The sequence below is a fragment of the Perna viridis genome, chromosome 1 (assembly GCF_037379345.1).
Source record: "Perna viridis isolate PV_CMFRI_1.1 ecotype Kerala chromosome 1, ASM3737934v1, whole genome shotgun sequence".
Lineage (NCBI taxonomy): Eukaryota > Metazoa > Mollusca > Bivalvia > Mytilida > Mytilidae > Perna > Perna viridis.
The window spans coordinates 34,618,639-34,642,771 of NC_142445.1; the positions used below are offsets into that span (position 1 = coordinate 34,618,639).

The 24,133-nt window shown below is 30.3% G+C and overlaps 2 protein-coding genes across 4 annotated transcripts; one reads left to right on the forward strand and one right to left on the reverse strand.

Annotated features, from left to right (window-relative positions):
• Positions 1 to 2,813: 2,813 nt before the first annotated feature.
• LOC148628491 (cystinosin-like) lies at positions 2,814 to 16,328 on the reverse strand. 2 transcript variants are annotated; one of them, XM_088588449.1, is made up of 9 exons: positions 16,191 to 16,328; positions 12,520 to 12,607; positions 11,676 to 11,882; positions 10,458 to 10,598; positions 7,798 to 7,897; positions 7,363 to 7,482; positions 6,244 to 6,289; positions 5,618 to 5,735; positions 2,814 to 4,281 (listed from the first exon to the last, which is right to left on the reverse strand). In XM_088588449.1, exons 1-8 carry the CDS (start codon positions 16,234 to 16,236, stop codon positions 5,653 to 5,655), a joined length of 831 nt encoding a protein of 276 aa, XP_088444575.1. In that variant the 5' UTR covers positions 16,237 to 16,328; the 3' UTR covers positions 2,814 to 4,281; positions 5,618 to 5,652. The 2 variants fall into 2 exon arrangements, with proteins under 2 accessions (XP_088444575.1, XP_088444566.1); XM_088588440.1 differs by having other exon boundaries at positions 6,119 to 6,289.
• Positions 16,311 to 22,223, forward strand: LOC148628492 (large ribosomal subunit protein mL55-like). 2 transcript variants are annotated; one of them, XM_088588492.1, is made up of 3 exons: positions 16,311 to 16,396; positions 21,167 to 21,368; positions 22,052 to 22,223. In XM_088588492.1, coding segments are annotated over exons 1-3 (357 nt in total). In that variant the 5' UTR covers positions 16,311 to 16,394; the 3' UTR covers positions 22,205 to 22,223. The 2 variants fall into 2 exon arrangements, with proteins under 2 accessions (XP_088444618.1, XP_088444609.1); XM_088588483.1 differs by having other exon boundaries at positions 16,379 to 16,513.
• Positions 22,224 to 24,133: the final 1,910 nt, after the last annotated feature.

Here is a 24,133-nt window from a genome sequence, read left to right on the forward strand (position 1 = left end):
TTTCTGCAAATAAAATTTAGATCTAGTCTTCGAATGATCTGAAGATTTGAGGGACTCCTTTTTGGCCTTGAAAGATGTTTAGTTCATTTGCTTTTAGGGAATGAAGTTCTTGCAGTAATGTGTCAAGAAGCATTAAATGCACTAAGCATGTTCCATTGAAAACAATAATTAGTTAAAATCTGTATCCTATCATCAATATTTTATGATTCATAAACAAAGTGGAGAGCAATGATTTTATCAGGTAAAATTGGCAGGAAATTTCAGATTGATATTAAATGTCTTAGTTTTGAAAATCTTGCAATATTGATCAGGGAAATTATTTTCTTCAGTTGGAATTGGTTCATTTGCTCTGAAAATGAGTATAATTACATTGAAGAACAATACTTTGTTATAATAATTTTGAATGTGATTGCAAATCAACTTTAGAACGTGAAACGGAACAAAATTTGTAAATGTGTGAAGTTCAATACTGTTGAAATATTGATTACTGTTTGTTCTTCAGAAATCAGTAGTATTGATTGACATTCAGTTTATACGTATTAGGGAAAACAGTTCTAAATAATATGGGAATAGCAAATGTATGATAATAGTTTCATTTTAGATCATGTAATTTTTGAAATTTTGTTCATGCTTCAATTTTCACAAGAATCGAAAAACCCTAGTGCTAACAACATTTTGATTATAATTTTGCAGTTGTACATGATTCACTTTGTTGGTGTATATGGATCACCATATCGGTCTGTATTTCTATACATCTTGTAGGTGCAACTCCTCCTAAACCATTGAAAGGATTTTAATGAAAATTTGCAGGAAGGTTGGACATCATATGCTAAGTTGTACAAAGGATTATAATTATTGTTGGAGAAACCAGAAGGGAGATTATCCAACTTGCTGGTTTTGGTCTCACTACTACTTCTGGGTCAAATGGCCAACCCGCTATACAGTACCAAAAACACACTGAACATAGATCTATGCATTGCAAGTGCCTAATTTGTGTGCTGATCAAAAATATTCGAAATAAAGCTGAGATTTTGTACTATAGAATCATATTTATTATTTACTACAAAAGTGAGTAATTAGCATCAATCCTGTCAGTTTGCAGGAAAGGTAAAAATGTAGATTTTAAGTATTATTTATTGAAGTGAATTTTGGGGAAAATTTCTATAATCATACCATTAGCATAATGTTTTTGAAAGCCATATTTTCCAAGCTTCAAAATGGCATACAACTTTTAAGATGTTATTTGTCCTGGGAATTCACATTGAAAGTTTGAAAATTACCTATTTAACATGTAAAGTAATGAAACATTGAATCTGAACTTCTCATGTGCAACTCCTGGTTCGGGAACTAGCATTTGAACAGCAATGAAAAAAGAACATAATGTAAGGATAACTACTAGACCAAGAAAATGAAACACATGAAACAACCAAAAATAACATCCAAGATGTAAATAACCCAGATTCCACTAGAGCTGCCCAAGGAATACATTCTTTTATGCAGGAATATTGGACATCACATCTTTGTGAGCTTGCTCTCAGTTTTTCTAGATGTGTGATTACCTGAATTTAAGTTGGTTGAGTTTTGATACCACAAAAGGAAGTTTGGTATTAATTTTCAGGGAATACTGCCCAACAGATATGTAATTAGGGGCTAAAAACAAAGAACTATTTACTTAAGTTGGGCCCACCAACTCCTGTTTAGTTGCTGCATGCAGGATCTAACACTCAATTCTACTTTCGGATCAGATTTCATCTTGCATGATTTTTAAAGTACCATTCAAAGAGAAAAACCTGAGGATTCTGATAGATCCAGTTTTAATTAGATTGCCGAAGTACATGTGTATAGATTGCTATCAAATTGTGAACTACAATGTTACATACCACAAAGGTCAGACTTGGTATGAATTCAGGGTTATTATACCCCTCCCCCACAAAAGAAATTTGGGGGTTATATAGGTTTCACCCTGTATGTCTGTCGTAACTATTTTCTATGCAGCTTTCAGCATTGTTATGAAACTTTGTGGGAAGCAATATAATCACATGGAGACATCCATACTGTCAGGACATATTTTTAGAACAAAAATTAGAAATGATGGCTTACAAGGCATTTTCAGCAAAACTTGGTCTCGTGCGTTATCTGCAACTCCTCTTTAATGACTTGCATTGTTGTGAAACATTATAGACAGACTGACAGGGTGAAACATGAAATGTGCATATTATCAGGAATTTGAACAAAAAAATGTAGAATAGACGGCTGTTGGACTCTGGCATTTTTCAGCAAAACTTGAACTGATGCGTTGTCCACAACTCAACGACTTGCAGGATTGTTATTAACATTAATTAGATGTTTAATCACCATATAAACTTGCAGGTTAGTATGAAACTTAATGGATAGTAGAACCTCTGGTCTGTGCACTGCAAAGCATTTTTTTAATCTTCTTTCACAGTGAAAAATCTGGTGTTAATTTCAAGTCGTACCTCCTTTTTCTGGAAAATCTAAATTCTTATTGATGCATAACTGATTACTGGGATTTAAATCTTTGATCTTCTGGCAGAGTTTGGTTCTTTTTCTTGATTTTTAAATACAATTTAAGTATAACTCGGAATGTTTTAATACAAGATATAATATTTTTTATTGTTGTATGCTTTCACCCGTATTATCACATGGCTCCAACAGGTATTGTAAGTATAAAAAATAAGAACATCTCATAATTTGGTTACATTGAACTTATGATAATATCAATTAAAATATTTTGTTTTTGTTTTTTTTTAAACTTGTTACTGTGTAATCAAAAAATAACTTTAAAGGTAAAACACAATGGTAATTTTTTATAATTAGTTACATGTGTATTTACACATATATAGAAATTAACACATTAAACCATTTCATGGTTACACAACAATGAAAAATTTCATATAAATATTATCTTTTTACAATCAAAAATACCAACAAAAAAAAAAGTAACACGCACACAAGTCTGTCTTAATTTCTCTTATGGTTAAGGAATCACAAAACTTTGCAATGGTCTTTTTCAATAAAACTTTACTTTTGTTGATATTTAACATGAAACTAGACCAAGAGATGCCCCGTCTCCACATGGATACAATTATTTAGTCATAACACTTAAAGTAAGACTATCCTAGAAACATCTTTGTGTCTAGGAGACACAGATGACACTCTTACACAGAACAGAATTGTTTAATGACACCTAGGCAATGCAATAAATACAACTTTTCACTGAGCTACATAGCTGCTAAGTAGATTTTCTACCAATCCTCCATAAACATGTACAAGTAGAATACATATATGAAAATATTTCTAAAAGTCTTATACTTACAAATAAGGATTGGTTTCACCATGCTGATTTGAATAAAACATCAAAAAAATTCTAATGTATCATGTGAGTTGATGCAAGTGTTTTCAAACTAAAAATTGGACAAAAAATGGAAACACCCCAATTTTTTATGAATAAATTTCCTTAATATGAAAATGAAAAATTGGAATTTAAAAAAGAAATAAGGGAGTTTACCACTATGAATATATACCCTTTTCCCAAAGTTTCTTTTTAATTGGTGCAAGTTATTCTGCAAAAATATGTGGGACAAACTGATGGACATGGGTAAAATAATACTAGTATGCCCAAAACTTTTAGTTGCTTGGGCAAAAAAAACCTCTGCAATGTCAAACTTAAATATAGTCCATTGGCATCTGAAAAAAATTGAATTTCTTTTTTATGTGTATAAAAGAAGTTACACCATTTCCTAATTTCTTTCAACGATAACTTATAAAATTAAACATCACTCCAAATTCAAGAATTCTGAAATGGGAATATTGTAATGGGAAATATCTTGCTTAAAACCATTTCTACATTTTTTTCACCGAAATGAAGATCAATACTCATGCCAAGGCATGAAATTTACACACAACAGTGAACTGTAAAATAAGGCTGGTTACTGGAAGAAGGCTGAACCTTACAGTTTGTTTTAAAAATAATGTATATTAAGAGTCACATGTAATGATATGATATTCGTGAAGTATATAATACTTTGAAAGAGAAATTCTATCCTGTAACAACACTGTCATAACTCGGAGGTTTTTCATCACTATTCACTCGTTTTGAAGCCTCCTCATCAAATTCTGAAGGTTCAGTAATTAAGGTATATGATGGAACTTTTCCTCTGTACAGCACATAATGTTGGATAATGAAGAGTATGTCAAATAAAATGCTAAAAAATCCTAAACCAAACTTCGTGGGATCTCCAAATATGGAACTCCAGTCATCTGAAAATAAAAATCACATGGTGCATTATGTACCAATCAAACGAAAACAAATGTCATATTCATTTACTTTTGATAATAACTGAAAATAGAACACTTTATACATAGACAATACCAATGACCATCAAAGCAGTTATTACCTACTGATATTAAAAAATCTGAAATCTTGGGAAATGATTAGTCATAGTCCAATTTTCTAATATACAGACATATAATATGTATTATGAAGGCAATTTTATTATCAGCTCTTATATCAATAGTCATGTATAAAAATATGGACAGGTAGTAGGAAGAAAAGTAATCTTGATTTCAAATATAATGACATAATTAATAAAACAGATACTTTTTTTCAGAAACCAACACCAACTTTAAAGAAGTTAAAAAATTACTTAAGGGGTATCAATATTCTTGAGTGGTAATAACAGATTTTATTCCTGATTTTTTTTAATTCATTGTACATGTATTATTAAAATACCACAGATTCCTACAGAAATTTTTACATTTATTGAATTTGTGGTTCTCAAAAAACATTGGCACCCCATAAAAATTCTACATACCAATGCAAAAATTAGTGGTATTACTGTAAATTCAGATATTATTGTGTGAATTAATTATGATGATTTCTTAATTTAATACACAACTATCATTATACTAATATAGGTTCTATGAAAATTCCTCATAGTTATGTTATGTTTAATATTACATAATGCTACATAATGCAAGTTTTTATTATTATTGCAATAGTAAAAATATCGCAATAATTCTTTATTTAGAGTATAAATTTTTCATAAAATTTTTAATGGAAAGATAAAAAGGAATGCAAAAAGTAACAAATAAATACTGGTTTATAGAGTGCAAGGATAACAAACAAGTAAGAGGATAACAAACCAGTACAGGTTTATAGAGTGCAAGGATAACAAACAAATACAGGTTTATAGAGTGCAATTATAACAAACAAGTAAGGTTTATAGAGTGCAAGGATAACAAACCAGTACAGGTTTATAGAGTGCAAGTATAACAAACAAGTACAAGTTTATAGAGTGCAAGTACATGTATAACAAACAAGTACAGGTTTATAGAGAGCAAGAATAACAAACAAGTACAGGTTTATAGAGTGCAAGTATAACAAACAAATACAGGTTTATAGAGTGCAAGGATAACAAACAAGTACAGGTTTATAGAATGCTAGGATAATAAACAAGTACATGTTTATAGAGTGCAAGGATAACAAACAAGTACAGGTTAATAGAATGCTAGGATAACAAACAAGTACAGATTTATAGAGTGCAAGGATAACAAACAAATACAAGTTTATAGAATTCAAGGATAGCACACTAACCACTATTATATGCCAATAAAAACATCTGTAATAAGCTAAATGATCCTCCAGTAAAATCTAAGATAACATTTCCTATACTCCAACCATCTGTACTCTTTCTTTTGAAGTTCATGTATGCCTGGAAAAGATAAAACCATCATGTAGACAAACGTTGATAAAAAAAAAAAAACCAAAACACACAAACAAAAAACAAAACAGTGCAATATGTGCAGTAAATGGATGAACAAAAATTATAAGGAGTCATAGAGCCTCATACCCTAAATTTTCTTAATTCACAATATACCCTCTAATACTCACATGTATCACTGACAAACACTTAAATATCATTAGGTTAACTAACCAGAAGAAAACCTGTTATAAATTGTAAGATTTTTCTAAAAACTAGTTTGTTTTATCTATATGAAAGAGCATTCATAGTTTTAATCAATGAAAGATACAATTTATTTTTAAAATTTATGATTGAGGGAAATCATACACAGTAATAAAGCATTTCTAACTCACCTGAGGAACATATTTAATAAGAGTAACTCCAAGCTTAACATAAGAAAAGTAGTACAAATATGTAAGCCAGGTTATAACTTTTGCTATTGTAACAAATAATGAAATTAATATGAACAGCCAAGCACCTATCACTAGTATTCTGGACACTTTAGATATTTTCTGGCCTCCTCTCTGAAATAAAAAAAAATGAGAAGTACATAAAATTTACCAGTATTATTTAGATGTTTGTTTGTTTGTTGGGGTTTAACGTCCGAGCAGCAATATTTCAGCTATATTCAGACGAATATTTAGAAGTATGTATGGAGAGATATACTTGCTTGATCTGTAAGAATCAATAATAAACTAAATATATCATAAGTTGAGGTCATCACATGTAAACTCTCAGAAAGTAGATGCATGTGACTTTCTAATCCATGGAAAATGATTATATTTCTTTGAGCAGTTTCATGCCTTTTCATACTCAAATTTCATGGGAGAACCAGATTCTCCCCTTTTATTCTTGATTCAAAATGTTTTCCACTCTTTCTAGTGAAAATAACGTACTCTTTAAAGCTCTTGTTCTGAAAATCAATATTTTACTATCTTAGGCAAAGACATTATTTAAAACACTCCAAAAGTTCACCTATGAATCCTCATTACAATTGTATCATATTATACAGTGTGCATTAAGTCATGCTTGGGTGGTCAAGAGATCGACATTTACTTTGATTAGTGAAATAGGAGAACAAAATTTTACCACCTGTTAAAAGTTGTAATTAGCTTGAAGTAATAAAATTGTCATGTTCACCACCTGAACCAATGTTGGGTTTACAGCTCTTAATGCCTTTTTGTACTTTCAAAGATTTCAAGTGACAAAATGAGACCAGATTATTTTTGTCATTCTGAAAAGTCTTTCGTCAATGACGAAAATGACGAGCGCTAGAAAAATCACTGCATATACCTTCCATTTATAGCACTCCAAAAGTTAATCTATGAATCCTCATCACAAGTCTACCACTTCCAAATATGACCTAACTGGTTCAGGACTGAGTCACATGACTACCACATGACTATCACTTAGTGCATACTAGTTGTAAATTATGGCAAATGCCAGATATACATATTTAGCTATATTTTTTAACCTCAATTTCTTTAAAAGAAAATTTTTAAGTAATAATTAAGCATCTAGAATATGTCCTCAAAGACATAGACTAGACATGTATCTATGAATAACCTCTTTGATTAAACAGAATTTTAAAACTTACATCATAAACAGTACACTGAAGTATAGTGATAATAGTGATAAATACAGCATGAAGTGTAAAAATGACATCATTCAACTGTACTGGATTTATACCTCTAGGATGTTTTTCTTTATACTCTTCCTAAAAATATGTAACATTTACATTTTTTATAGTGCTTTTGACATTTCAGAATTAGGAAAAAAGCTGAAATAAAACACTATAATATATTACAATTTATCAGGAAACAATTTAAGTAGTTTTCTTATCATTGCAGTAAATTACAAACTAGCTAACATTCAGTTTTTTGAAAACATGATTCTGTGATTTCTTATGGATGAACATTTTCTGGAAACATAATTTGGCATGTGCCACTCACATCCTGGATCTTCCATTGACACCCTCTTAAAAGTTTCTGTTATGAAAAAGATCTTAACATGATAGTTCAAATTTCTTTACCTTGACACTTTCTACCCAAAACATTCCAACATTGAAGAATCCATAAGCCAAAAATCCTGTTATGTTGTAAGCCAGAAAATCAAAGTTCAAACCAACTACACTGAAATAATAGTTTAAAGAATAATTAAATTAAAGAATCACTCATATGGTGAATTATGCATGGTTATATAAAACCCATCAATCAGAAAGTATATGAGGTCAACATTTAAGTATAAAGACCAAAGCTATTTTTCATTTTGCATTACCTGGTAATATCACATTTAAATGACAAAATTAACAATCAAGAGTGGATAAGTTTGTAAAAGTTTTACAACATTCTATTAAAAAATCTGAAAATTTCTTTGTGTTGTTTTGATTACTGAGGAAGCTTTTATCTTAATCCTTCACAAATTTTGCTTAATTTAAAATCAGCACATTAAGAGCAATGATACAATACATGTACTAATAAAACTAATCAAAGCGTTCATGTAAAATAAAAGAATTGCCAGTGAGACAAAAAAGTAAAAGACATGAAATTATTCCAAGTCAGATCTTTTAAATTGCTATGAACAAATGATTTCTGATTATGATTCCATGCACTTTGCACTGTTTTTTTTTTCAAGTGAATATCCTGCAGTGCACCACTGTATTGAATGAATTTTACTAAGTTTGGAGTGTTATAATAAACTGGATAACATTATGGCATATTCTAAAAAGCTTAGTGAACTTATGATGCTTTTTCCTCAGATAATGTTCCCTGCAGCTTTTGAATAGAGCAAGGTAATCCAGGTGAATAAGGACACTGTAGCATGTAGGAAGCACATCATGCAATCATTAACATCTATTAAGGGAAAAAAAGACAGAAAATGTGGGCCCTTATAAAATTCATCAGAATGGGCCTTCCTAAAATGGTCTGTGGTAAAACTTCATATTTGTTTACTTACTTAGATCTGGGGGTTCATATAATGTTATATTCTACTGATGTGAAATATGCCTGGCGGTTCTGCAATCTGAGTGGTCAGCTTGACAGGACATGTGAGACCATATACCCGTGGTAGACATGAGAATATTGAAGTGAATCAAAAAATGTATTGATTTTATAAAAATAGCGTTAAAATAAGTATCCTATCATTTCAAGGTGGTAAAAATAAACATATTTTTATATAAGAAAGTGTCAAATTCAAAGAAAATGATGTTGCTTTCATACTTTATGCTATCTTGATGTGTAATGCCACAAATGAAGTGCATATTGGATGTTAATGACATGTTACTATTTGTAAGACACTCCAGTAAAACATAATATTCAAAGGGAATATGGTCTCATATTCCCTTTCAGCCTTCTATATACAAAATACTTCACATAAATTATATAGCAAACCACTGACATGCCATCATTCACCAACCCCCTTTTTATAACAGATATACAGAGTGGCTGCAGCTGAGCTTGTTCATTTTTCAGATTTCGCTTTCCAGATACTTGAAAATTCCCAAAGAGATGGGAATATGCAGTAGATCTACATGCAGAGAAATTTATATTGAAATAGACTTGATATTTTTGACCAGAAGAATAGTAGTTTGATGACCTGATGTTTTTTCTAAGACACAAGATTGATATCATAACCAACTGATGAATACTTCTTTTAAGGAGAGCAAAAGATTCTTTTAGATTAATGAACAGTTAAGTAGCACTCCAGCTAAGGATCATGCAAAATGTGATTCATGGGTAAAAACCCTACATATTTTTATTTTTGATATTTTGTTTAAAATGTCATAGTAAACAGAAATTAACAAGTGGTTTTTCATATAACCTGTGCTCTTAGGAGATAAAAATTATATAGAATGCACTGTAGATTTCAAAATTAAGGGAGATAACTCTGTAAATGACACTCAAATACAATAGAATCTACTGGATTTTCAATGTTGATTATCTCCTAAGAGCAGGCAGATTTGAATGAATAATTACACATTTCATAGTATTGACCCATAAAAAAATTTAAATACAAAAATAAAAATATGTAGCCTTCTTTGGGGTGTATCACATTTTTCAGATTTTGCATGATTCTTACAAAGACAACTACTTAATTGTTAAGAAGTGTTACAATTCATTGAATGTATACTGTATGAATAAAAAATTTTTGTCACAGTTTGGTCAACACAAGCGGGATCTGGCAAGAAGAAAAGGTTCATGATCTCCATACACGTTCACTTTTTATTTGGTAAATGGGTCCAGGGTCTTGAACTTTGGACTCCTTTACAAAAATTAAAAAAAAATCAGTTATTTAAATGATGGTCTGGGTATCAGTGCTATTGATCTTCTATTTCATTAATTAGGTCCATTGGGGATTTTTTGCATAGGTAAGCCAAATTTTAAAATTTCTAACTTGTTAAAATTAAACGGTGGCTGTTTTTCTCTATCTACATGTATTTAATTGTTGGTAATTATTCTTGCCATTTTGGAATCTTACATCAACAAATAGATATGACACTTTGAATCAAATTGCAATATATATATGCTAGTTGGTCGCTCCAAAGAATCAATTGGATTTTAGCTATGCTTTGATCCAGACAATTTTTGGGGGCAACCAACCAGTCATTGCTAAATGACTCTTCCCATCAGGAACTATTTACTGATAATGAAGAATAAGGGAAAATTGTTTGAATTTTTTTTACCCCATACTTACCTTTTTCGTCTCCAGTTTGTGACAACTTGTGGATAAAATGACACAGACCATGCTACAAAGTAGATCCATCCTATAACTGCATTGATAACCACCAAAATGCTGTTATGTACAACATCAATCCTCACAAAACAATTTTCCAACCTATACAAAGCAAATGCCAAATAAAATAAAACTTTAAAACAAAGTAATAAAAGTTCTGTTCTATCAAGATGCTGAGCATAATTAAGCACCTACCTTCTATTTAATATTGAAATAAAACAGAATTTACATGTACAATTTACATTATCAAGTAAACTATAATACATGTATAACAATAAAAAGTTTCATAAAAGTATTTATAAGTCATGAAATAATAGAATCTGAAGAGAATGCTGCAGGCAAAAAATAATGCTAATCTATCAATAATAAATGCAAAATTCTTTAACAGGCAATTGTACTGAACACTGTGGGATTAATCTATGACAACTTCCCAATTACCAATTCAATTAAAGTATTTTTAAAATGCATGTTTTTGTTACCATAATGTGACTGATATTAAAATAACTTTTGATTTTATAGTTTGAAGAAAATCATAAATAAAAATCACAGCAAGAGGGAACACTACAAACCATATTATATTAATACAGCAAAAGGGTCTCAAGTTTATAAGATGAAGATGGGCTTGACGTCCAACTTTGTAATTTAGTAGATATCAGGGATGAATATCATTATGTTTGAAATGATTTAAACTTTCAATTAGCTCTAAAAGCAATATATCAAATCATACTAAAAAAAAAACTTTGTATCTTCTTTAAAATCGTTAGTCCTATTTTTAACTCGCCAGGACAAATACTGTATTCAGTGCTGTATTAATACCTTTCAACTGTACAAATGTACAAAATATGTACTGTATAGCAGTAAATTTTCACAAGGTGCTAATTTGGGTGTATTTTAGCAGTCTTTCTAAAAAGCCAAAATAAATTCCATATTTACTCTCAGCTTATGTACTTAGAGCACAACTTAGCATTCACCAAAATACTTGAGCACAACTTAACATCCACCAAAATACTTAGAGCACAACTTAGCATACGCCAAAAGAACAATCATCAAATTTTTTGACACCCTCTTTTGCCTGAAAATGTACCATGAAATTTGGTTTAAGAGAAATAAATAAATTTACATACTCATTTACATTTACATTAAGAAATAATCATAATAGTAAAAAAAGACCAGTTATACTTCTCAAGCTCAGATGAGGATGAGTTTACTCCCAAAGTTAGATGACCAGCATTTAAAGCTGTGATATTGACAGTTACTCCGACTGATGAATTAGCTGTGATTGTCACATCTGGGAGAGGGTGGATCAACTTGTGTTTCTCTGTGTATAAATTTTCATTTCCAAAGTCATACATAAATCTGATAACAGCATTTTCACTCATTGGTGGTCTGAAAAAAAAGTAAGTTTTAGAGGCTTTTCAACTTAACATGGACATAAATGCAATCGCAATGAAGGCAAAAAAAAGTCAGGGTCTAGCTGTAACAGTACCTGTAAAACTTTCTTTACTAATTGTTTGGAAATAAAAAAAAATCATGTTCATGTTACGCTAATATATATTTTATTCATACATGTAAACACTGCCACTTGGGGTACAGATGGTTTTGACAACCAACTTTTTGCAGAAGTTTTTAATAAAAAAATTGGCCATCTAATGTGCTAAATATTGATATACCAGGTAATGCATTTTCTTTGTGATGTATAATTATTTTATAAATGTGCCCAAAAGCTGACAAAATGTGACTTTTTATAAGATTAGGCTGGTCAGACCAGTCCTTATCCAAAGTTACTACATGCAAGTATATATTAACTGTCTTAACAAATTTAAAAAAAAATGAGTACTGGTATTTAAAAGAATATTCTGCTTAACTGGTTGGGTGAAAAAAGCTATTCAAATTTCTAAAAAGACCACTGAGCTGCTCCCATGATAAAAAATAGTTGGTGCCTAAATAAATATTTAAAAGTTCAATTTTGGAAAACTGACATTTAATATAGAAAATAAATTAGCTTCCTTTAAATGAAACATACTGTGGTTTCAATATCAGCTTTTTGGAAGTTCCTATAGACAGGTTAATTTCATCTTCTGAGAATCCTAATCTTGATTGAGCAAGAGTTCCTGTGGAAAAAAAGATAGAAACAAATGTAAGGAAACAAATATACAAAATCACATCATTGTATGAAAGTGACTCATATATGATAATGTAAAAAGAAGACAATGTGCAAATAAGGGAGCCAGCTTCTTGTAGGATGACGCATGGATGGCCCTAATAGCAACACATTCCATTTTTTGCTTAAAAAAAACCGTGTTGATAAAAAAGATGCTTGAGTTTATTGGTTCTGTGACTGTTTGGTTTCTTGTATTTTTAATGTCGCTTTTAAAACTGCTATCTTCAGCCCAATAGTAGGATCTGCTCAAGACAAGGTGCTATTGACAAGAGGGGACTGTTGACTCAAACCTCTGGCTTGATTTATGTCAATGCTGAAATTCTGGAACAATATACAGGTTATTTTTGCTATTAGGCAATGGTTCATGAAACACCTAGTCAGATACCAAGATTGTCCATCACAAGTAATGACAACTACTCGAACATATAAAATGATGATGCGATACCTTTCTCTCTCAAGTAAATTCAAATAACAAGGTCCATATAATTAGCTGTGATAAAGGAGTATCCCTTTAGGTTGCACTCAATAGATAGGCCACTGCAGATAATTTAGGGTAATTTGGGGAAATAAAGCTTTATCTAGGCACTCAAACAAGCAAATCCACAATTTATTCCTTAATAGGGTTCTTCATAATGTCATCAGTAAACCAGTGATATAGTTTTGGTTGGCAAAAAAATCAATAAAGTGGCATGGGGCATCAACATTATACCATGATGACTTTTTCAATTTTTAAAAATAATTGAAAAATTATTTTGGTCCCCTAAACTGCAAATAAAACTCTTTCTATCCAAAGAAATTTCAGATAAATATTCAGTGATTAGGCTATATGAAAAAAAAACAAAAAAACAATGATACAATGATATAGTAAAAAACAGTCGATTGCATTTGAATATCACTACATTTATTTTTTCAAGTTACAGAGTTATTATATCACAGACAAAATATGAATGATTTTATCTAAGTAAAACATTTTACAAAATAAAAATTTGATATAAAATAAAGTTATGATCAAAGTTTTGAATTATTATCCAAAATTATCATTAAAATTGTTTGTTTTGTTGTTTATTTTCCAACCAACTTGACACTTAATGAGATGCAAATAAGTGAATGTGAAATCGCTTATTACCATAGATTGGCAAATTATCCTATAGAAAATATACATTTTTAAAATTTAATATCACATTATTGGTATATTAATGAAAATGGGGACCCGAGTCTTTAGGTATTGCATATAATTACATAAAGCATGCATTTTACAGCTCTTTATCTTCACAAGTATTGGATCTATCAGTGCATGAATGCTCTAGCTACCTTGTAATCCAGTGACAATCAATATTTTCACCAAGTTTCACCTTTTATTTTTAAGTTTTACTTAATTAGACTAGGTCATCAATGTATGAAACAGTGCACCTCCATCGCATCTATTTCATGCTACCTTATCTCAATTACATGCAGTAGAGCATTTTGTCAAATAATGGCTTGCAGAGCTCAGTGCAAAACTTACAGAATATATTCATGGTAAACACACATTTCCTTTCAATAGTCTCTTAAAACTGAACAAATTGAACACAAGAGATCAAAACTAAAAATTATAGAAAAACTGGTCTAGAACAGACCTAGAATCGACTTGAAAATTGATGAAACCTGCTTTCTTCCTCTCCTGTTGCCACATCCTCAAAGACTGAGGTCCTCATTATAAGGAGAAGAGGATATATCATCAAAGTAAAAATAGTAACAAAGTATTAGTATAGAGTTCTGTGTTGACTTGCAGCTGGTACTATTGTAAAATGTGTCGGGTACAATTGTGATCTAGACAAAGCAATGTAATTGATACATGGTACAATTGATGTGTATTTAAACCTAAGACAGAACTTTTCAGACATACTTTTGTTTACTCTGGCCCATTTCAATGGAATACCCTCCCACATGAAATAAGAAGTGTAAAACAAATAAGTCTTTTTAAGCAGAAATTAAAAATCTTCTTTATTGAGGAACAGGCAAAAGAATAATCCAAATGTATTTACATTTTGTACATATACTATAATGTAAAATGATAACTATGTTGACATGCATTTATGAATTATTTAGTAATACTCATTTTGTGGCATTGAAATTAACCTTATATTTTTGTTTTTGTGTGAGGACCTCAGGGAAGATTAGTTGTAAACTAACTGTGTAACCCTCTTGAAATAAAGTTTTATTATTAATATTATTATTATTATTATTATTACAAGCTGGTGGTGCAATATTGCATTTTTGACCTTTATTCAAAATTTGCATTTATGCTTGTAAATGTATGATAGTGTATTATAAAGAAGAATGTTAACCCTTACTATATCAAAGAGCCTAAATAAACGCTTTTCATACTCCTGTATTTTGCCAAGAGCCTATATATAGACTTAGCAACTGTTGTCCACACATTCAACAAGTCGATTGTTCTTCAATAATGTCACTGATGACACAAGTCTGAGTGTGATGATGTGTGGGGTGCTTCAAGGAGTACATACAAAAGAACCCCAAAATAATACCTTACAAGTTTTGTTCTTATTTATACTCTTCATTATCTATTGATCAGATATTCACATTTAATTTAGTTATCTGTTTTTACCTTCAGTGCAATCTACTAAAATCAACCTGCTCTTTATGAATTTCATGTAGGGGAAAATTTGTAAAAATATAACATAACACAGCAAAAAAAAAAAAAATTAATATAAACATACAATTTCAATGATGCATTAGGTACATGTACATGTTTTCGATAAAATCAAAAAATATTCAACAAGGACTCCATTTAAAGTGTGCATCGATCGCACATAACATTTTGTTAGCTGTAAATACGATTATGAAAATAGATTTCGTCACATGGTACTAGCAACAAGTATTTACTAATTAGGAAAAAAAAAGAACATTGGCATGCATGTAATTTATCAGTTTGTAGAGGTCTTATAAAATTTTTGAGGATTCCTTTTTTAAAATGTTTTAAATAATAAGCTTAATTCATAAAGTTCATCAGCGCTTGTTGAATTCAATTTGTGTGCAAATTTTATGGGATTAAGTATTTTAAAAGAGGCATAATTTGGTAAATAAGATTTATTTTGAAAATCCACAAATTTAAAACACTTTTTATGAAATGCATTTTTTGTTTTGTTTCTTGCTTTGTTCTTTCCTTTTTTGTGAATGTATAGGTAGTAAATGTACTAAGTAACTTAACAACTTGACAGTAAAAAATACATTTTTAAAACCTTCAAGAGTTGAATTTAATATTATTTCAGGTCTATTTCTTTCTGCGTTCAACATCCCTTTCTTGTGATGTCAGGTGATTGTCGACATCAAAAGCAGAACAGTTGAATTTGAATATAAAAACTCTTCTTTGGCAAAATAAAGGAAAAGCCTTGGCACCCAAAGAGGTTCAACACATCACATGCTTGTATATATCCGCAGTCATTTTGGTTGCAAAAACAAACAATAAGTGAAGCATGTTTTCTTTGGTTGAATAAATCATAAAAAGCAGAATTATCTTTAAATCGACTTACCATTAAAACATGTTAAAATAAAACAAATAAACACTGACAGGTACATCTTTGCAATTTTCAACGTTAAAATTTGTTTTCACAAGAATTGCAATCACATGACGTATCACATGATTGTGAAGTTTTCATGATATAAGCTTTTTTTTGTTTTTAAAAATAGAACTATCATTCATAAGCCTATTTATAAGTTTGACAAATCATAACTAGATGTAAGATTATTCTTTTAAATATCAGTTATGTATAGTTTCTCTCTACGGGTATTTTTTTCAATGATGTTAGCCTAAACCGGATGTTATTGATCAAATTATTATGGCTTCCATGCTGAGGTTTGCTTAGTTTCTCTTGATTATTACTCTTTATGTATAGTTTTTGTTTGCGCTCTGTGAGTTCTTTTCTAAATGCATTTATCAGTTCATTCGGTACAATGACACTGAAGTATTGAATTAGTACACACCGTATACTATTTTGCCAATTTCATTATTTAAAATTTTGTAAATGTGTACAAACTTTCAAATTCAGCTGGGAATATCACATTTTTCGTATTTTTGTTATCTGTACAATTTAAATACATTTGTATATATTTTACATTAGAACACCATAATATTAATATGGAGTAGGCATTGCCTAAATCGGCGAGCACCGAGAGCTTTACCATACGTGTACTGTCTGTGCGAGATTGGTCAAAATAATAAAAACATTGCAAAAAGGGTTTTTTGATCGGATGACAGTTTTTGTTTCGCAAGGGTAATAATTATATTTAAATTTCAAAGGCTAGCGATATCAATAGTTTTATTTGAAAATCTGTCTTGTTCAATAAAGGGGATTTTTTTTTTCAATGAGTGAGCAAGGAGCTAATTTTTAACTGCTTGAAACGAGTGACTGAAATAAAATTTTTTCACCAAAAAATTTCAACCCCATCCCCCTTTTTCCTTCGCATTTTAAATAGTCGATTGCAATGTAGCACTTCTCTATACTTTACAATTTTTATTTAAAAGCGTCTCTAGTAACATCCTTTTCAGTTTTAGCCGGTCAGATCAATTTGTACAGATACCAGAAATATTACAGTTCTCCACACATAGGTGGGAAATTTTAAACATTTCATGTGACGTAAACAAAATTCAGACGTAATTGACAGCTGCAAACCATAAAATGTTTGCCTTTCCTATCTTAGAAAAGCTATGTTCGATTTGAATAATACAATCAGTTATATTTTTTCTAAGGTGGGTTAGGTTCTTGACAACAGCAACAGTGGAACACCATCCATGTGTTTCCAGAAGTTTTTAAAAACATCACATTCACTTCTATATATAAGTAAAAAAGAAGTAAAAGACCTGAAAGAGTAATCAAGGGAACCAAGGTTATAGCGGTAATTAAAAGAATGTAATACAGGGACAAAGACCAGACATACACAAAAAGCAAATGAGCAACTCGGACTCCACTAAAAACTGGGAGCATGGACTAGGTGCTCCGGTAGGGTAAGCATCCTCTGCTTTTCTAGAAACTATCAGAAATGATGTTTTTACTGAAACGTAATCTTAAGCTATATTTTTTTATTTATTTGATTGAAGGAAATGATGAATTTTCTCTGTAAGGACAGTCACTTCTGGGACATCGCTTTTTTTTCGTTAGTGTATTGGGGAACCTTACGGGAAAGTAATAACTGTAGAGCTCACACCCCTTTGCGGTGCTCGCTATTAAAATAATCAAGGACAATCAATTAAAATCGCATTAGAATCTGTTTTTGTCAGATTTTCACTCTGGATACGAACGTACATGTATCCTTTCTTTGCTGGTACACAGATTGATGCTAGGTAGGGTACAAAATTCAAACTCTGACACTTCTTTTTTAAAAACAAAAATCAAATCAGTCAAAACTTGCCCGAAGTCTTTAGGTAAAGTTTTAACCTCTGAATGTTTTCAGAAAAATGTAAATTTTGCCAGGGACCTTATAATATTACAGGGACTGGTCACACCATATGTGTGAAAATAAATGTGCCTCCCCAGTTTTTGTACTGGTTAAACTTAAAACCTTGAAGATTTACATTTGACATATGCATATTGTGGGGGGAAGAGAAATTATTCAAGATTTTAGTTATATAAGTTATAAAATTGACAAATTGATAATAACAAAGTTATGATGAAAATACTGAGGAATGGCATGCTCTCAAAACACTAAAATATAATAAAAATGTCAAAATGTACCTGGAAAATAAATAATTACGTATTATTTATCATTAATTGCCACAGGGAAAATTAATGAAATTGGTCAACTTCTAACTGTTAATTATTTCAAACTCATTATTATATTACATGTGTATAAAAAATGTATCATTTTAAAGGGTTTGTTCCACCAATGCCAACATCCTTTGATCTACCAATAATTTACCTGTAAAATTTTGTTGGCGTTCAAGAAATAGGTTTTAGTGGTTATTACAACAAAAGTGCATGCTTATCAAAACATTCATACTAATTAACAGATAGGTAAATTACTGGTGACTTATTTCAGTTCATATTTCAGATAATTATTCCAGTTGTTAAAATCTTTTTTTTTTTTTAGCTGTTTCTTCACAAAATCATACATGTATATGTATAGTACAATAGACTTTTGAATTATTTGTATATAGTCCAATAACTTGAAAATATTTCAATCTATCATTCTACTTTATGTAGGAATACTAGTATTGGAATAGTTACTAAGCATGAGGTTTTTGTTCAGTTTAATAAAATATTTGTAATTGCTACACAAAGTAGAAGATCTGTTTTTGCTGTAAGTAGTTTTAGGTACTTTACTCTCATTTGATATCACATGAAGTATAAAAAAATATATTCATATTAGTTAGTTAAAACGTTAGAATAATAAATAATGAAATAAATCACTAATATAAAAGTTCAGAGTTTGAAATGATGTTTATTGATGTTAAATTTCGGAATTTCTTTAAGATTGTTGTATATGATTTATACATTTTTAAAAATAAAAATTAAAAATATATTAAAATTTTAACTTTTTAATAATTCAATTTTATTATATTCTTACATATTTTTAAAAATCTGTTGTTTTCCATATAAAAAAAAGTATAAAATGTTATCAACTTTACTAATTAATTTCAACAGTTAAATACTTATAAAATCATTTTAATTGTATAAAAACACCTATTGTTATAATATAAACATCTATTGAAATACTTTTGTCGGCATTAAAGGAATAAGTAACATATAAAATGTTGGCATTCGAGGAAGACACCATTTTAAAGAAGTGTTTTTTATCATTTAACTGGTGTTAAATTCATATGGTGAAACAAACAGAAAGACACAACGTTTTAACAGCTTACTGGGGGTATTATTTAGGAAAATGAAAATTTTGATATTTTTTTCTCAAGACATAGGTACATTTGATTAGTCATCATTTTATTGTTATTCAAAGCACACTTACTAAAAATAGCCATTGTAATTCAGCAGATTTTTCTCTTTCATTTTATATTAATTTCATTAGAATAAATGCAATAGTTTGCAAACATTCATTGACAAATCATACTTAATAAAACTTTAAAGTGAATTTTTTGTTTATTTGTCTAAAAAGACCTAATTTTAAAATGGAAAATATTTATAATCCTCTTATTTTAAACAAATAAAAAATATATGTTGCCATTCTCCTATCTTTTATCTTGAATTAAGGACATCATGCACCAAAATCCATCCAGTGTTTTTTTACAAAGACCCTTAGCAAAATTACCCTATTTTCAATAGAGAAATTTGAGAAAATTGGCTTATAAACAGCCAAGTAGCAACAGCAGTGTTCTGTATATATTACAAGTGACTTCTCCCTCTAATATACACTCCCTGATTTCGTACAGTGAACAATTTTTCAAACATCATCTTCTCTTAAACTTATAAATGGATTTGGATGAAACTTACAATGATTGTTCCTTAGGGTATCCTGCACAAAGTTTATACTTTGATTTTAGATGGGTAAAAAAAATTGGCTGCTGTCACTAAAAATAACATAGGGTACAAACAACAGTTTTCACAAATATCTCAAAAATCACTAGGTTTAGGCAAATTCCTGCAGGATAAAAGTGTTCAGCATGATGAAAGCTACAAATGTATATGTACCTGTGTGGCAATTTTCATGAAAATCTGTCAACCGATGTTTGAGTTATTACCCTTTTTCGATATTTTTGGCTATTTTTGATGTTATTTCAAAAAAATCTTCTCTATAACTACTATTCAGAATCAAATGAAACTTGTTAAGATCGTTCCTTAGGGTATTCTCACAAACTGATTGTTTAAAAACAATTTTTTAAACTTCGTAAACATTGTCACTGTTACTAGAGCCAATGGGTTAATATACATTTTTTTTGGCAAATAACTCCTAAAACTGTTGAATTAGCTAAATTCTGATCGAGGATAACAGTATTCAATGACAGAAAACAGATCTATGCTGAAATTTTCAAAATGATTCACCACTGAATGTAGGAGATGTGGCTCCTGAAACAGATTTTTTTTGTCATTTTTCATGTGTACAACTTTGAAATCTTTTCTGAACCATGCGACAAAATTTATAATAGTTTTTTAGGGATATCTGCAAAAACTGATTTTTAAAAAAAATATTCATTGTTCGAAAAACATGGCCATTATTACTAAAAATAGAACATTCCTTTGAAACAGCAGAATTGAATAAAACAAAACTTGGCGTGTCATATTAAGATATCCAACATAGCCGGTGTTCAAACTTCAAAAATTGTCAGAAAAAAGGAAAAAACTGTGGAGTTCATGCATGCTTCGGTTAAAATTAAGTAACTATATGGTCTATTGATTAACCATATTGAAGTAAGAAAAATGGCCACCATTCATAAAAAATTTAGAAAATTCATGGGAGAGTTCAAAATGATTTGTGACCATCATGGCATAGGGAAACTAGGGCAAGATCCTGTTACACTGTGCCTAACAATTATATCAAATGTGTTTTGTTTTTATTTCAGGTCATTGAACCCAATATGTAAACAGTGTTCAGTATTAAACTTCAAACACCTAACAACCATTTCTGTTCGAACAAATTCCAATAGAACATCAATTTGTAATGTGAAAAGAAAGATATTTAGGAGGATGTATCCAACAATGTTGGTACTACCAGACGGTGCCACTGTTAATACAAGATACCATGAACCTCGAAAAATAATAAAGGTACTTTTACAAAAACTTCTTTCTGTTTGTCATGTATATTTAAATTGCTATTTAAAAATATTGGGAAGAGTACATGTATTCAAGAACTTAGTTTGCCTGTTCTTGTTATGAAATGGTAAAAAAATGTATATGTAGTCAGCTCAGATAAATTTTAAAGGGTCAGGGCCCTGTTTCATGAAGAATCTCAAATTTCAGTTTTTCCTCAAATTTTCATTTACATTGTACAAACAATTAGATTGGTCGTACTTTGAGGATGGATTTGAGGAAAATCTCAATTTGAGATTTTTTATAAAACCAGCCCTTGTCTCAGGTTCAATCTCAGGTTAATACTGACGTGAACTTAAAAAGTCTTACACAAGAACAAGAAATTAAAAAAAAAAGAAATAGGGTGATTCTATTCATAGCCTTAGATCAGAAGGTTTTAGTAATAAATGTATTGATAAATATTTTGCCCTTTAATGACAACTTGTTTTTGTAACACAATTTTGTAACGCATTAATATGCGAAAAGTTTTCAAACACACATAAAAAGAACTTGTGTTAGTGCAATAAGCCCCATACATTGTACATATACTATAGACAAAAAAATTGCTTGGTACAATTTTTGTGTATTTGAGCACATAAATAATTAATATTTAGATTGCAAATTCCAAAAATTTGATTGTTCAAACATCTTTATTTAAGCTACCATTGGATTTAGACACACTTTCAGAAGAGGAAAGGAGACAAAGATTGATGAAGAGAAAAGCTATAAAAAAGATTGTTGTGAAAGAAGAGGAAGAGGATTTGTTTAATGTAGACAAATACAAATTTTTATGGAAAAGTAAAAAGAGATAAATAAAAAATGCTAACATTTCATGTTCTTTTTATTCTATATAAATTTTCATAATCTGTCTTCATCAATTCATTAACCAAATTTAAATGTGACTGAACCTCTACAAAATGCTGATTTAAAATCAAATAATAATGCTTTTCTAGAAGGATTTTTAACTGATGTCCAAGTAAATAATATTCATCTACATTGTAGTCAGAAGAATGCCCTTTTTTTTTTAGCTCACCTTGCCCAAAAGGCATGTTAGCTATTACTCTCACTTGCCTTTGTAGGTTGTCATCATCATTAATTTTTTGTTTTCTCTGATTCTGGATCTGTTGTCAAACAATGCCAATGTTACTGAAATAGATTGTACTGGGCTTAACAGCACTTTTTTCTTTAAATATATTAAAAAAAAAAAAATCATTACGTTTTAATGGACAAACACTAACATGTTTAAGGTGTTGAGCAAATGAGATCTTTCCATATCACAAAATTTGTTGATCAGTGATGGAGTTATTGCCCAGAAGATTTTTTCAAATTTTAGGTTATTTCTTATAAAATTAAAGAACCTGAGTGAGCTTGCTCACATATCCCATGCGTCCCCATTTTGGATACTCAAGTAAATTTGTAAGAGAAATACATGTAGAAGGATTCTGATAAAAAAGGAATAAGACTGTTTTTTAGGCTTTAGACCTTTATCTTCTAACTAAATTCTGTTACTCAGAATGGTAGTTTCAAACTCCAGACTGATTTCTTCGAGTTTTAGTTAATTGAAAGTAAATATCATCTAGCAGAACAAAATGTACACTTGACCTGTAACTTATCATGGTGAACTTGTATACCAAAAATCATGTCAGAATCTGCAAGCGTTTAGAAAAAAAGTCCGAAAAACGGTTATTTCTGTGAATTTAGCTAAGTTCATGGCCCATAATTTCGGTAAAAATCATCGGAGCAGAACCAAGTACAAACCTGTCCTGTAACTTATCATGTTGATTTCTGTACTAAAAATCATGTCATATTCTGCAAACGTTTAGATAAAGTCCAGAAAACTGTTATTTCTGTGAAATTTGCTAAGTTCAAGGCCTGTAATTTCGGTAAAAATCATCGGAACAGAACAGAAGTTAAACTTAACCTGTAAGTTATCATGATGAATTTATAGACTAAAAATCATGTCAATATTTGCAAGCGTTTACAAAAAAACTCTGGAAAACTTTTTCTGTGAATTTTGCTAAGGTCAAGGCCCGTAATTTCGGTAAAAATCATCAGAGTGGAACGAAAGTTAACCTGACCTGTAACTTATCAAGGTAAATTTATATACCAAAAATCATGTCAATATCTGCAAGCGTTTAGAAAAAAAGTCTGGAAAACTGATGATGGACTGACGGACGGACCGGTCAAAAACATTATACCCTTTGCAACTTCATTGGGTGGGGTGTAAAAAACTCTGAAAGTGATATTGTGTACAGTATTGACATGCAAATTTTTGAACATTCAAAAAGCTTCCTTGTTGTGCTGCTGTTACAAACAAGAGGCTCAAAGGAGCCTGAATTGCTCACCAGGTTAAATTTTGCCTTTTTAGATCACCTGGCCAAAGGCCATGTGAGCTATTGCCATACTTGCTGTATGTTGAAGTGGTCGTCATTAACAATATTTCAAAACTCTTTTCTCGGACACTACTAGACCAATTGGAACCAAACTAGGTATGAATGTTTCTTGGGGTATCCTACGTAGAACTGATGTGATTTTTTATCTGTCAAAAACATGGTTGCTGTAACATGTCAGAATTTGGCTAAACCTAACGGTTTTGGAGGCATATGCTAAAAACTATTATCTGTCCCCTGTGTTCTATTTTTAGTAACGGTGGCCATGTTTTTCAACAAATCCAATATCCCTACATCAGCTCTATGCAGGATACCTAAAGGATCATTCATCACTTTGCATGACATGACCAC